This window comes from Rhinatrema bivittatum, chromosome 1 (genome assembly GCF_901001135.1).
Source record: "Rhinatrema bivittatum chromosome 1, aRhiBiv1.1, whole genome shotgun sequence".
Classification (NCBI taxonomy): Eukaryota; Metazoa; Chordata; class Amphibia; order Gymnophiona; family Rhinatrematidae; genus Rhinatrema; species Rhinatrema bivittatum.
The window spans coordinates 348,447,292-348,463,011 of record NC_042615.1 but is presented as its reverse complement, the minus strand read 5'-3'; the positions used below and the strand labels follow the sequence as shown (position 1 = coordinate 348,463,011).

At 42.3% G+C, this 15,720-nt stretch overlaps 1 protein-coding gene across 1 annotated transcript in view; it reads left to right on the top strand.

Annotated features, from left to right (window-relative positions):
* Window positions 1-15,720, top strand: part of GPAT3 (glycerol-3-phosphate acyltransferase 3) — a 115,869-nt gene that overhangs the window by 87,040 nt on the left and 13,109 nt on the right. The window contains exons 9-11 of the mRNA XM_029599392.1: window positions 52-137; window positions 5,640-5,768; window positions 12,784-12,863. Of these exons, the coding sequence (XP_029455252.1) occupies window positions 52-137; window positions 5,640-5,768; window positions 12,784-12,863 (295 nt within the window). The remainder of the gene's footprint in view (window positions 1-51; window positions 138-5,639; window positions 5,769-12,783; window positions 12,864-15,720) is intronic.

Below are 15,720 nucleotides of genomic sequence, written 5' to 3'. Positions count from 1 at the left end.
CCAAGCTGAAATAGTTTTTATAGAATTATTTATTAATTTTTGTCTCAACAGGAACCTGTATCAACAACACTTCTGTAATGATGTTCAAGAAGGGAAGCTTTGAAATAGGAGGAACCATTTATCCTGTGGCAATCAAAGTAATGTAGTGTAACAGCATTTTAAAAGCATTTTTTGCTTAGATACAGAAAATCCTTGCTTGGTGCAAGCAGGAGCTGAAGGGCCTGATAGTATATAAATAAGTACACGCTTGAAATAGAATTTCTGATGGTAGATTGATGATGCAAGAGATTATTTCCAAGTTCTTGGGCCACTAGCTGAGCAACATGACAAAAGTGAAAGACCAGCTTTTCTTTTCCTCGGGGGTGATGAGTGCAGATCTCTCTTGGAAAAAGGGACATCTATGGTTTCAAAAACTCATGTACACCATCTTTGGATGAATTTGCATGGTTTCAATAAACAGTATCGTGACTTGGAAGGAATCCAGTTTTCTGCAGGACTGATGGGATTACTAAAACTCTGCATACAGGGATAGTGCTGTAGAAAATTTTCATTGAATAAGTGTTCTGCTTAAACAGTATAGAACACTGGAGGATCCAGCACATCTGTCTCTATTCCTTCTGTCCTCAGATGTGTAAAAGCTCTCTTGCGTGCTACATCTTGGTTTTCTGTTTCTCTTCTTTGTGCTTTTTTTTCCCTTATTTTATCTTATCCTTTTATTTATTTATTTTTTAAAGATTATCCATTCTCTCGACCCTCATTCTATTTCTTCGCCCTCGTATTGGTTCAAGCAGTGGCTAACAGATGTGCCCTGCTCTCCAGTATCCTCAGATTTGCTGGATGGTACTGCATACTCCAGAACTCTTAGCACTGAGGAGGTCGGGAAACAAGTGTATTGGCAGAGCTAAAATGTGTGTATCTACCTTGCTGTATACCCCTTTCTTTTAGGTAATGCCTCTGTAGCCTCACTCTGCACGGTCTCCACAGCTCCTTCTAGGTATCTTACACATGCTGTACCCTAAATGGTAGGTGATGCCAATCCTGAGTCATGCTGCTAGATTTTCTCCTCTGTTAAAGGAGGAAGAGGAGTGGAGGTGGTGGGAGGGAGGCTTCTTAAAAAAAAAAAAAGTACAGAGGCAGACACCTTGGCATCAGCAACACCCTACTGAAATTCAATGACATTAAGACACCAGGAGAGTAGCATTATATACTGGTTTTATTTTACTTTGAAGCACAGGTATTGTTATAAAAGGCTTACCACATATCAAAAGCTGGATTCTTTTAAGGTTGAGGTACCTTTCTATTGGAGCAGCATGAAAAATAGTGGGGAGGCAGGAGGGAGATGGAATACATGAGGGATTTAATGCTCAGAATTTGGATAGGTCACGAGTTTTGCCTGAATTTGATTGTTTATTTTGTAGAATTCAAGTTTATTTGAAACTTGTAACAAAATCTTATTTTCTCTTCTTATCTGATTAAAGGTTTGTCAGATCAGGTTTTGAGGAGATTGTGGAGTTTGAGGTTATCATTGAAGGAAGGCATGGTGCCTATGGTATTGAAGAAAGCTGCCGTAACTCCAATTTTGAAGAGTACTAAAATGGACGCAGGAGATTGTGCTAATTATAGGCCAGTATCAAACCTTCCTTTTAGAGCTAAAGTTTTTAGAAAAAAATAGTAACAGCCCAGATTTCTGACCTTTGGGAAGCATCAGAGACACTCGATTTTAGCTCAAATAGGATTTAGAAGGTATTGTAGTATGGAGACTACTATGTGGCTTTGATGGAGCAGGTGTTACCTAGGTTGGATACTGGGGAAGCCGCCTTAGCTGTCATACTAGATCTGTCCTAGTGCCGTTGATTTAGTGGAACATAATGTTCTGTTGCAGAGATGATGTGAGTTAGGTCTAGATGGTATTTATTTATTTATTTAAAAGGTATGGCGCTAAATTTGCTTCCTGCTTTTTTGAAGGACTGAATGCAGTGTGTGAAATTTCCAAGGGCATTGTTCTTCATTTAGGGTGACAAACAATGGAGTTCCCCTGGGGTTCCTTTCTGTCCCCTCTTCTTTTTAATGTTTATATGTTCCCTTTGAGTAAGCTTGTCTGCCTTCATGGTTTTATTCATTCAAGTTGTGGTGCCTTTTGTTCTGATACAGTTAAGCGAGAGTTTGTGTGTAGTAGGGGACTGGTTAGAGCGAAGCAGGTTAGCATTTAATACAAAAAAGACAGATCTACTGCAGGTGGGAAAGGTAGTAGATCTTTTTTTTTTGCAGGTAGAGGATGTTTCTGTGATTAGCAGTTGATGAAGTGAAATCTCTAGGAGTTAGATTAGACAGCAGATTGAGTGTGGAGAAACAGGTGGTCCAGGCTGCCTGGAGCGCTTACTAGAAATCTTAAATTGGTGAGGCAGCTCCATTTTTGGAGTTTCGCGCAATAGAGGCTCTGGTCTATGCATTACTATTATCACGTGCATATTACTGCAACGCTTTATAATTGGGGCTGCCATCTAGGTTGCTTGGGAAACTGCAAATGATACAGAGGATGGCAACTAGAGTAGTATTGGGAAAATCTAGATGAGACTCAGCAGATCCATTGGCTGCTGATTAAACTACGTTGCAAATTTAAATGCTGCTTGTTGGCATTTTTAAATTTTGAGAGGGATAGGACCACTGCAGCTCAGCGCCTGTTTAAGTTGGCAGTATTCAGGCTGGAACTTAAGACTTAACTCCTGTTATCTAGTTCAGCTTCCCCCGGCTCGATCTTTTTAAACATGCCAGGTTGCAAAGCCAGGTTGTTTTGGCTGCGATTCCATAATGGTGGCATGCTTTACCATTGGAAATGAGGAAGGAGTATGATCTAGTTAAATTTCAGAAGAAGCTGAAAACTTGGTTGATGTTATCAGGGGATTAAGCTTATTGAGGATCTAGACAGGCAGTTATGACCCACCCAATTTAAGGCGTTCAGAACACATCACCAAATTCTATAACACATCGTTACTTCTCAAGTATCCCCAACCTGGACTTTTATATCTAGGAAGACTATAAGGGACTACTGTGAACTCATGGTATTTCTACAATTTGGTGGAATGCCAAATGCGGCAGTGTTCAAAAGGGCAGTATGTGGATCGTTTGTGATTTTTGTTTTATTTGTATTGCATTTTATTTTTGGTTTAAATTGTCCATCGCTTTGTGACTTTAAAAATTTTAACTGGAAAGTGATTTATAAATGTTTTTAAATAAATATAAAGATGTTTGAGAACGTACAGGCCCCTGCTGGAAAGATTTGACAGGGAACTGAATATGGCAGGAATGCACATTTAATATAAGACCCCCGTCTTAAGCCTAGCATATGTTTTGGTACAGCACATGTCGACTGTAGGAGCACTGATTTAGGGGAAAACTGCCTTAAGTTGGCATTCCACCAAATTGTAGAAATACCATGAGTACCCAGTAGTCCCTTATAGTCTTCCTAGATATAAAAGTCCAGGTCTGGGATACTTGAGAAGTAATGATGTGTTATAGAATTTGGTGATGTGTTCTGAACGCCTTAAATTGGGTGAAGATGCTCTCTTAAAGAGACACGTGCTACTCACCAGAAAAGACCTTGGGGTGATCGTATCTGATGATCTCAAGGCAGTGGTCAGTGCCAGATATATGCTATACATAGGGAGAGGCATAATTGATAGAAGAAAGGTGATGATGGTGAGACTCCCCTGCCGAATATTGTGCGGTTCTGGATACCACACCTCTACAAGGATATAGACAAAGTCGAGGAAATCCAGAGGAGGACTATCAAAATAGTGCAGGGTCTGTGCCAAAATCTCTGAGATGAGACTTAAGAACCTAAATGGGTATACCATGTAGGAGAGAGTGAGGGATATGATAGACATTCAGATATCAAAGGTATAAATAATGCACAAGAAGCAAACAACCTTCAGTGGAAAAGAAGCATTAAATCTAGAAATCAGAGGATGAAAATTCAAGGAGGTAGACTCTGGAGTAACATAGTTTTTTGACGGAAGGATAGTCAATGCATGAAATAGCCTTCCAGTAGAGGTGGAGACCAAAACAGCAACAGAATTCAAGAGAGCCTTGGATAAGCACAAGAGGATCCATAGTGTGAAGAAGTGAAGGGAAAGTGTGTCAGCTGGGGTCTGTGGCATTGCACAAGGATTGAAATTGGGAAGACTAGATTGACTTTTACAGTACTTAATCTGCTTTCATTTTCATTTTGTTGGGAAAACCCAAATCCTTACTCCTGAAAGAAGCAATATGTTGCCCAAGGCTGCCACTTTATACTTGTGCAGCATGGATGAACACATCTCAGAACTGTTATCCAGGCCTGGGCCTACATATATTGACAGATGTTGTTCATACCTCATTTTTTTAAATCAGGCTCATTTTGCAGTACTGCTGGGCTGAATAGCAATATTAAACCTTGCCCATAATCTGGCTATCCCTGTTGTGTGGGCTTGTTGGATCACAACTGGCAATAGCCTTAAAATGATTCAGAGAAACTAAGCTGATAATAACAAATCCTAGATAGTTTGTTTTCAGAAGCAATTTCTGATTGTGATCCAGTTGATGGGGAGGAGGGGTAAAAAATATCTGAATTGGGAGCTGGTCATTTTGGGGCTACTTTCTGTGCTTTTCAAACATTTCATCCTGTTCACGCTTGTATTGATTCATTATTTAGTTTATTATAATAAAGGAAATGGGGAGCTCAGCTGAGTACTTAAAACATTTGAGTTGTAGACACGTTTTGCTATGTGAGAGCACTTGTTCTTGAGGATGTGTCAGTCTGTCTGTACATTTGTTGCAACAAGGCAACTACTGCACATAACTGTCTGAAATGTGGCAGGGGAGATCATGAGTAATAGTTGTTGGAATTGTATTTTCATTCAGATCAATGCAAAATTACAGTTGTCTGTCTTTCCCCTCCTGCCCCCCCTCCCATGCTGATTTTCACTTGGTCCAAGGAAGGGAAATTAACTTTTTTTGTTGTTGTTGTGCTTCTAGCATGCAGGTTCCAACTTGGCTCTGTTTTTGTTTGTTACATGTGGAGGTTGTTTTGAGAGTACTTCACAAGACTGTCATTCTGCCTTTGCAATCTTCACTCTAGAGGGACTATAGAACTCGCAGGCTTTTTCAAACTTGGTTCTTAAGGGCCCTCAGCAAGGTCTGGATTTTAGGATACCTGTAAAAGAATAGGATTCTGTTACATTTGCCTTTCTTTGTTGTACGATACCAGTTTCCATATTTGTCCTCATGACTCCAAAGCCAGTGAATTTTCAGGATAGTCACAATGAATATGCAGGTGATATATTGGCATACATTGCATAACCAGGATATGCAAACCTTATCTCATGCAAATTCATTGTGGATCTCTAATAACCCAACTAGCTGTTGGAGTCACAAGGCCAGGTTTAAGAGTCACTGGTTTGAGCCAGGTAAATTTGCATATTTTGGGTTCTCTTGAAAACCAGACCGGATCGAGAGTTACAAGAATAAAGATTTGGAGAGCTGTGCTTTTGTAATAGACAGATTGCTTATGCAGATACTTTTGCAGGATAGATGTGTGTCCTGTCAGATCTGTGCAGCTGCTTCTCATTCCTTTGTTTGTTTGTTTGTTTTTCTCCTTGCAGTATGACCCGCAGTTTGGAGATGCTTTCTGGAACAGCAGCAAGTACAGCATGGTGAAATATCTGTTGAGGATGATGACCAGCTGGGCCATTGTATGCAACGTCTGGTACTTACCCCCTGTGACCAGAGAGGTGCGTCCTGTCTCTGTGCGCTTTGACACATCACAGAATGCTCAACCAGCCACATGCCTCATTTTTCAAATTCATATTGACTCCCATCCCCACAAAAATATATGAATAAATGAGAGACTCAAATTTGCTGTGACAGCATTTCATTTCTGATTTTTTCATGGAAACAACTGACAGAAATACAGATGGTAAATATTTGGTCATTTCAAGAGGAGAACTAGTTTCTGAAGCGGGTAGATTTAAGTATTTCTCTAAGCCCACCAGATCTGAAAATGCATAAGGCTGGCATGTTGGAATCCTATATGCAGCCACTCTGAGGTGAGCAACTTGCTAGCTTTCTGCAAAACACGTTTGGTGGTGAGGGCACAGGAGAAGGAACAGTGGGGTTTTTTTGTTTTTGTTTTTATGTTTTTCTGAGATTAAAATGGAGAAATAGTTTGTTGTTGAAAGTCTCAACCATCACAGGATTTCTAATGAAGGATTCTTACAGTCTTCTGTGTGCAAAGAAAGTACCTGATGATTTGGGATATCCTGTAAAAGTGTGCGAGGTGATCAGATTTGCAGATAAAACAAAATTATTCAAAGTAGTTAAATCACAAGCAGATTGTGAGGAGTTGCAAGAGGCCCTTGTGAGACTGGGGAATGGAGACTCTAAAACGTGGGCCCATGTCAGCGGCGCACGTGGCCTTCGCTCCCCCACCCTCACTCTAAGCAGCTGGGCACTTCATCGAAAGTCGCAATGATGCAGCTGAACTTGCGGCCTTGTGGAGGAGAGGCTGGTGGCTTTTGATGATGTCGGTCAGCATTTAAAGAGCCGTGTGTTCTCACCTTCCCCCTTTTTCATCCAGTGTAGCATTTGCAGCAGCAATGGAAGCCAGAGAGAGTAGGAGCTGCAGGACAGAATTTGTGATAGAGAGGCCTCCTTCCCTCAATTGCATGGTTCAGCCACCAGAGGCTTTCAAGAAGATGATATCACCACAGGCTGTTATTACAAAGAAGGAGCCAGGAAAATTCAGACTTGTCTTACCCAAAGAGTGCTTCCATGAATGACAATCTACCCACCAAGGAATGCAAGGTGCAATTTGCTTCCTTCAATAGCGCCATAGCCCTGCTGAGAGGATGCAGTCTGAGTGCCCTGATGGTTAATATGGATATCTAATCAGCATTCTGACTGCTCCCCATTCATCCAAGCAGCTTCCCATTGCTGGGTTTCAAGTTTTGGGGGCAATACTACTTTGATAAATGTATACTGATGGCTGTTCTGTATCATGTTTCTACTTCGAGTTATTCAGCTCCTTCCTCCATTGGATGGCAGCACAGAGAATCGGTATCAACAACATTATTCATTATCTCGATTTTTTATTTGTTACAAGCATTCCACGACATGGCTTAAGGAGTTTGGCATACTGTTGGCACATGAGAAAACAGAGGGACCAACCACTTTGATTTGTTTCTTGGGGATTGAGATTGACTCGGGCAGGATAGAGTCTAGATTGCTTGAGGACAAGTTGCTTAACTGAGGACAATGCTCCAGTTTGTGTTAGGGGCCAAGAAACTCAAGTTGACCAACATGCAGTCCCTGATAGGTAGCCTGAATTTTGCATGCAGGGTTATACCCATGGGAAGAATGTTTCTCTGTAGGTTGGCAGCAACAACTGCAGGTGTGACAAGACCGCATCACTTCATCAGGTTAATGAGGTCTATCAAGGACAATATGGCAGTTTGGGCATCATTCATTGATGAATTTAATGGAGTTTCCATATGGCGGGAGCCTCTGGTTTCCAGCAGAGATTTGGATATACACTCAGGTGCCTCAGGGAGATGGGGATTTGGCCTGTATTGGCCGGACTCTTGGTCTGCTGCACCCTGGCTGGAGGTTTACATTGTAAACCGATGTGATGTACCTGACGAACGTTGGTATATAAAAGTAAATAAGTAAATTAAAAAATGGTTGCCCTTGCTATATGGGGCTCTAAGTTACAAAACCAGATAATTTCCTGGTGTGATAATCATGCTGTAGTAGATGTAATTAATAGACAGTCAACCAGGTGTCCGAGGGTTGTCGACTTGAGACAAATTGTGTTGACAGACTTAAGACATAACACTACAATACGGGTGCACCATGTGCCAGGTATAAACAATAGTATTGCTGATGCTTTGTCCAGAGCTAAATGGGAATTTGTTCTACGTACAGGTTCCCAACACAGACAAAGCTGGGATCCCGGTCCCGGAGTACCTATGGGGGATTGCACTGCAACCACCAAAGACCTCTAGAAATCGGTAGCCTCGGCTAATTGGGCAGCATACTGCAGGGGTTATGGGCCCCTCCATAGCTTCTTGGTTGGTCATGGATGGACTATGGGTCCTGTACCAGAAGATTTAATTATGTGCTATGTAGCCGAAGCAAAACATGAGGAGCTGTGTCCAGTCACTTGGCTGGGTTGGCTTTCTTTGTCAAGGCACCGGGTTGGGGAGATCCTACCAAAAGCTTCCTGGTAACAAAAATGACTGGATGGGCTAGGAATGTGGGCATTTCAAAGGATTCTCGACACCTGGTCATGTATGACATATTAGACTTTGGCACGCACTTTCTTCTGTTTGTGAATTTGAATTTGAAATGTTCCTGTTCCGACTTTTATTTTCCCTCGCATTCTTTGGAGCGCCACTTGTGAGCAAGTTGGTAGCAGGGTCCAAGATCAACATCAACCCCAACTGAATACCATTTAACATGGGGTCAAGCAATTTACATTACGTTTCACAAGTCTAAGACAGACCAGACCAGACGGGGTGCCACATTGTCTAAAACAGATCGAATCCCTATTTAGTTGCCCAGTCGAGAATCTGGGAGATTACCTAGCCTGGCAGCACACTTCTGCTAGTCCATGCTGATAGGTTTCTGCTATCCCGATACCAATTCCATGCAGTTTTTGGAGCAGCATTAATCAAGCTAGGTGTCAATGCAGCAGAATTCAGAATCCATTCCTTTAGAACAGGTGCAGCTGCCAGCACTGCACAAGTGAGGCTCCATGTGGAAACAATACAGAGAATAGGGAGGTGGAAGTCAGCAGCAGTCAATTCTTACATACAATTAGATTTAGCCAATATTCCTAATCTTCTTAATTGATCTCCTTTTTAGATGTGTCCTGTAGATGAAGGAGGGTTTGAATCATGAGGCATTCCTTTATGCATTGGGCAGCATGGTGGGCACAAGACTGCCCACCATGCTGCATCACTTAGGCTTGGCTCTTTATGGGGTTCACATTTCTTGGTTGGGCATCGCGGCATGCGATGGGATCAACTATTACCTTTCTTGTGGCACTGGAAAGAAGTGCCTTCACCTCCAGAAGCGATGCTAATCCATCTCGGGGGTAATGATTTGGGCAACATGAATTGCAGGCAGTTGATGCAAGTAATAAGGAAAGATCTTGCAGAATTTGTGCCGTATATTATGGTCAGATATTATCCTGCGCATAAAATGGAGCAACTCAAAACTTTGGAAACAGGGCCACAAGAAAGTGAATTGTCAAATCAGAGGATGGATCTACAAGCTAGGGTGTAAGCTGATTTTGCATGATTGGGTTAATAATCAGTGTGAGGCTTGTTACAGGATGGATCGAATTCACCTTTCCGACATTGGGTTTGACTTATTCAACAATACATTATAGGAGGCCTTGGAAGGTGCATTGCGTACTACAGGATGAATTCATTGATAGTTAGCTTAGAGGTGTGGGGATGGCAGGGGGAAAGTGTAACACTGCTTTTATGCCTGTAGCGGGGTACCTGAGCCGGTGTGCAATTTTATTGGCGGGACATGGGTTTTACACTGGCCTTCGGGACTGGGGGTAAACAAATGGCTGGTAGTGCAACAAAAATGAGGGCATGGTAATGCCTGTCAGAGGTCTGTCGCTAGCCACATGGTAGGCAGTTGAAATAGGGGCAACCTGATTAGTAATAGGTGTCACGCTTGGATACATTAGGATAGCAGTTGTTGCCAACTTGAAATTCATTAATAAAACTGGCCACGGCCTTTACACCCAAATAATAGTGTCTGCATTTTCAGTAATTTGTCGTCTGGGCATGTGTGCGTGGGGAGGGCTAAGGCCAATGCATTCACCACCGCTGCAGGGACTAGATGACAGATGAAATTTAATGTGTGGACAAGTGCAAAGTTATGTACATAGGGAAAATGTAAGTGTACAATGCTGGCTTCCATATTAGGAGATACCACTCAGGAAAAGGACTATGGAGTCATTGTGGACATGTTGAAATCCTTGGCTTAGTGTGCAGCAGAGGTGGCCAAAAAAATAAATGAATGTTAGGAATTATTAGGCATATAATGGAGAATAATCGCATGCCGCGATGCCCAACCAATTCATCCAAAAGGCAACCGTGGTTTACCCCAGAGAATAATCGCATGCCGCGATGCCCAACCAATTCATCCAAAAGACAACCGTGGTTTACCCCAGAGCTAAAAAATCTCAAACTACTGCTAAGACAAAACGAGGCTAAATGGCGCAAAAACCCAAGTACCACCACGCTATCTACCTATAAATCAACTCTTCAACAATACAAATACAATACACTAAGATCCAAGAGGAACTATTACGCATCCAAGATCCACCACCTAGTCTTCGATGCTAAAGCCCTCTTTAGCTACGTTTCTAACCTCACACAAACAAGCCCTCCAGAAATAGCTCTCACCCAAGCTAAATCTAAAGCGGAAGAACTAGCAATATTTTTCAACAACAAAATCAGCAAACTTCTAACCCAGCTTCCCTCTAACACCGTTTATACATCAACCTCACCTCAGACCGCCGTCAACAACACCCGCTTAGCTGAACTGGAACTCACTTCCTCCATCGAGATCCAAGATATTCTACGGAAAATGAAACCTTCCTCTCACCCATCGGATCACATCCCCTCGAAATTGCTTCTATCAATTCCTGACACCATCTCCAAATCCCTGTCAGACATCATAAACTGCTCAATACAACAAGGATCTTACCCAGATGACCTCAAAATGGCCTCGCTCAAACCACTACTCAAGAAACCAAACCTAGATCCTAAGGACCCAAACAACTACCGACCGATCGCCAACCTCCCCTTCATAGCCAAGATCATGGAGAAATTGGTGAATACCCGTCTCTCAAATTACATTGAAGAAAACAACCTCCTATTCCCATCACAATACGGATTCCGCAAAACACTTAGCACGGAGTCACTCCTCATCTCCTTAACAGATCACCTCATCTTGGGCCTTGATAAAGATCAATCATTCTTACTGATCCTACTGGACCTCTCGTCAGCCTTTGACACCGTTAACCATTCCCTACTCATTAACCAGCTAGCCTCCTTAGGTATATCAGGCACAGCACTCTCCTGGTTCATATCATTTCTCAGCAATAGAGGATACAAGGTCAAGCTACAGAACAAAGAATCCTCACAACTCCCTTCATCAGTAGGAGTCCCACAGGGCTCTTCCCTGTCTCCTACTTTATTTAACATTTACCTCACACCGTTATGCCAACTTCTCACCGACCTCAACCTCAAACATTTCCTGTACGCTGATGATATACAGGTCCTGATCCCCATTAAGGATTCCCTCGCAAAAACGCTGTCTTACTGGAACACATGCCTTCAAAAAATTCAACTCCTCCTCACCAGCCTGAACCTGGTACTAAATTCAGGCAAAACAGAACTCCTACTCATCACCTCTGAGAACAGCACCATCATCCCAACACAGCAAGACACACCAACAATTACACAAGTGAGAGACCTAGGAGTCCTAATTGACAATCGTCTGAATTTCAAAGCTACTATCAACAAAACAACCAAAGACTGTTTTCTACCAACTACAGGTGCTGAAAAGAATTAGACCTCTTTTCCATGCCCAAGATTTCAGAACCATACTGCAAGCAATCATTTTTTCAAAACTGGACTATTGTAACAGCATCCTACTTGGTCTTCCCGCCTCTTACACCAAACCGCTGCAGATGGTACAAAATGCAGCTGCACGAATACTGACAAACTCCAGGAGAAGGGATCACATAACCCCCATCTTAAAGAACCTCCATTGGTTACCCATACACTTTAGAATAATATACAAGGCCATTCTTACCACATACAAAAATATCCATCTACTGGCTCCCATTGACCTACAGATCCCTCTCCAACTACATAACTCGTCAAGACCGACAAGAGATGCATACAAAGGATCACTACAGGTACCACCGCCCAAATCCACCAGACACATCACGCTAAGAGATCTGGCATTCTCTACAGCCATTCCACCGTTATGGAACTCTATCCCCTCTAACATCAGACTGGAAACATGCATCTCAACCTTCAAAAAAAGACTAAAGACATGGATATTCATACAAGCATTCCCGGACTCAAACTGATATATCTCATCCTCGCCAATCCTTATCTCCAACTACACCATGATTAACCATCTCCATTATTGTTTACATGTTTGAATTAATAACCTGTCCTTTCTCTTCTTTCTCTGCCAAGTTCCAATCTCCCTGTTATATGTAACTGCATTTTCCGCACCACTGTTTTTAGTTTATGTTTATGATGCACCCCTGTTCTATGTGAACCAGCATGATGGGACTGCGTTCTCGAATGCCGGTATATAAAAACCCAAAATAAAAAAAATAAATATAATAATGCCTCTATATAGATCTATGGCACAACCACAGCTTGCATATGGTGTGCAGTTCTAGTCTCTCCTATCTTAAAAAAAACAAACAAAAAACAGAATCAGAATGTACAGAGAAGGACAACAAAAATTTGGGCAAGCTAATAAACAATTAGATAAACCTGGGTTTTTCCGTTGCTTGTTTGTGAGATTGAGTAATATGGAAAGGACTTTCCTGTTGGGTAGTGCTGGGTACTTGCAAGTGACCTGGACTAGCTGCTGTCAGAGACGGAATGGTGGGCTCGATGGACCTTTGGTTTGAACCCAATATGGCATTTGTTCTTATGATCATGTGCTCATTATCTTTCTTTGACACAGGAAGGGGAAGATGCAGTTCATTTTGCCAACAGAGTGAAATCTGCCATTGCAAAACGAGGAGGATTAATTGATCTTTCTTGGTAAGTAAGACTTTTATTTATTTATTTATTTTTTGGGTGTGCAGGGCTGATTGTTCTTCCTATAAAAGTTTTGCTTTCCATTAGGCCTACATCTATGTGCAGTAGCCGTATGGGGTCACAGAACACTCTGCACACAATCTGGTAAAGCAAAGCTTAGTTTACTAAATTAAGTTAAATATATGGATAATAAATCAAAAAAGATAAGTAATACCAACATTGAATACAATATCACAGTAAGCTTGTACATAAAGCAATACAGGTAAATAGGAAACAGACAGAAATAAAGATAGAATATTAATCTAACTAGATAAATGAAGCTTGACCGACGTGCCCGCAAATGCGCAGTAGAGAGCAGCTCTACTGCGCATGTGCGGGCGAGCACGTCAGTCTTAGGCAGCGTCAAAAAAAACCAAAAAACATGGCGGCAGCGGTGGTAGCAGCGGCAGCGGGCGGCGGTAGCGGGCGGCAGCAGCGGCAGCGGTGGTGGGCGGTGGCGGTAGCGGTAGCGGGCGGTGGCGGTAGCGGCAGCGGGCGGCAGCGGAGGCGGTAGCGGGCGGCGGCGGTAGCGGCAGCGGGCAGCGGCAGCGGCCAGTAGCGAGGGAGGGAGGAGAGAGAGAGAGGGAGGGAGGGGACGGACTAAGTGGAGGGACGAAGAGAGAGGGTGGGAGGGAGTGACTGAGTGAGAGGGAGGGATTGAGTGAGGGGGAGGGAGTGAGGGGGAGGGACTGAGTGAGGGGGAGTGAGCGGGACTGAGGGAGAGGGAGGGAGTGAGTGGGACTGAGGGAGAGGGAGGGAGGGAGTGGGACTGAGGGAGAGTGAATGGGACTGAGTGTGAGTGAGAGGGAGAGAGGGGGAGGGAGTGAGTGAGACTGAGTGGGAGGGAGGGACTGAGTGAGAGGAGAGGGAGGCTGGGGAGGAGTGGGTGGGTGAGTGGGTGGGAGGGAGGTAGGGGAGAGAGAATGAGGGAGGTAGGGGAGAGAGAATGAGGGGGAGGTGAGAGACAGAGGGATGTAGCCCGTTTTAACGGGCTTAACGGCTTGTAAAAAGATAATAGAGAACACCTCCCTTATATGTCTTCCCTCTATATAAGCCAGAGTTCTTGGAAACATGGCAGACTCTTGAGCCCGGGGATTCTAAAAAGAACCAGCTGTTTGCTCTTTTGTTCCTTTCAGCTCGTCCAACTAAAATAAGCAAATGCAATGCCTTATATAACCCTCTGCAAGTTAGGTGTTTCAATTTGCACTTTATCCAGGAAATTATTTCAGTACTAGTCTCGCCATTTGTTAAGACATCAAATGTTTTTACTCATTATCAGCTCATGATATCTGAACTAGTCTTTAGCATTTGATCTTCCCAGGTGTTAAAAGATACCAAATGTCTTAGTCTTTGATCTCCCCAGAGACACCAGATGTTCCCTGGGGCCATCCCAGCTCTCCTGTTGCCAGGATGTCCCGAGAATGATGTGATAGTGTCATGTTTTATACAATTTTTGTACTTAAATTATATGCAATATATTGATCCACATTCATCCATCTTTAGAGCCTGTTCAAACCCATAGCTCTCTATTTGCGGTACAAAGTCTTCCAGCAATCTAGCTAAGCTGCCTAAAATTATCTTCTTACAACATCAGAAATCCATTCACTGCCGCATTTTCTGCTACAGATGGGTCAAGTACCATGGCAAACTCCCTTGGCTGAGGCAACAATTTGTTGCTGCTTCATGGTGGTTCTATAATGACAGTGTTTTGACTCAGCCCTTCTCCCTGGGTGTAGGATTTACTTACTCTGCTGTGATGATAAATCCAAGAGAGCTGGGGTGAGGAGAATAGAGATGTGCATTCTTTTGTCATGGTTCGGGGGACCCGAAACGGATTTTCCTCGAACTTTCCAATTAACATATGCAACTGCAAAATGTACTCGTCACCTCTAGTTATCCAGTTTTACATTTCAACCCAAACCTACTCTCCCACCCTTATAAAAGGATGCACAACAAACGGGATCATATCACTCCAATATTGATTAGCCTCCATTGGCTCCTGATTGCTCAAAGAATTCTATATAAAACTTGTTGCATCATTCATAAGGCCATCTATGGACATAAAACTGATTGGCTAAATTTTTCTATTCACATGCACACTCCTCATAGATCATTAAAATCCGCCAATAAAGGGCTTCTTTATGTCCCTTCAATAAATACTGCACATTTGGCCTTAGTCCGAGACAGAGTAATCTCTATCGCAGGCCCAAGCAACTGAAACACCTTGCCAGCTGAGTTGCGACTTGAACCTGAGTTAAAGAAATTCAAGAAAGGGTTGAAAACGTGGCTCTTTGAGCAAGCCTTTATAGATAAGCCACAAGCATAGTTTTAAATTAAGAAGTAATTACCTCTGATTACTGTACTGTATACTTGAAGTTTTTTTTTTAAATTGTATTATATTTTGTACTGTTTTTGATTATTTGTTCCTTGACCAATGTATTTTAATGTTTCTTAAGGTCTTTGTACACTGTTGTGATGTGATTATGAATGACGGTATATAAAATCTTTTAAATAAAAAAATACTCAATTACATCTGTAGCAAAAATTTCATGAGTTATCCGTCTTTTAAAATAACTAGAATGTAAATTTATTTTTAGTTATTTTATTTGAAAAATGTATAATCTGTCTTATTGATAGTTCAAGATGGATTACATAAAAACAGTCATAATAATACGGGTGAAATGGCAGACATAATAATAAAAAAAAAAAAAAAAAAAGAATCCCAAGTGATAAAAAAGATGGAATATATAATAATATCTAGCTGAGAACGAATTACATGTTACACTTGAAAAGAAGAATGTATGGTTTTGGGGGGGGGGGG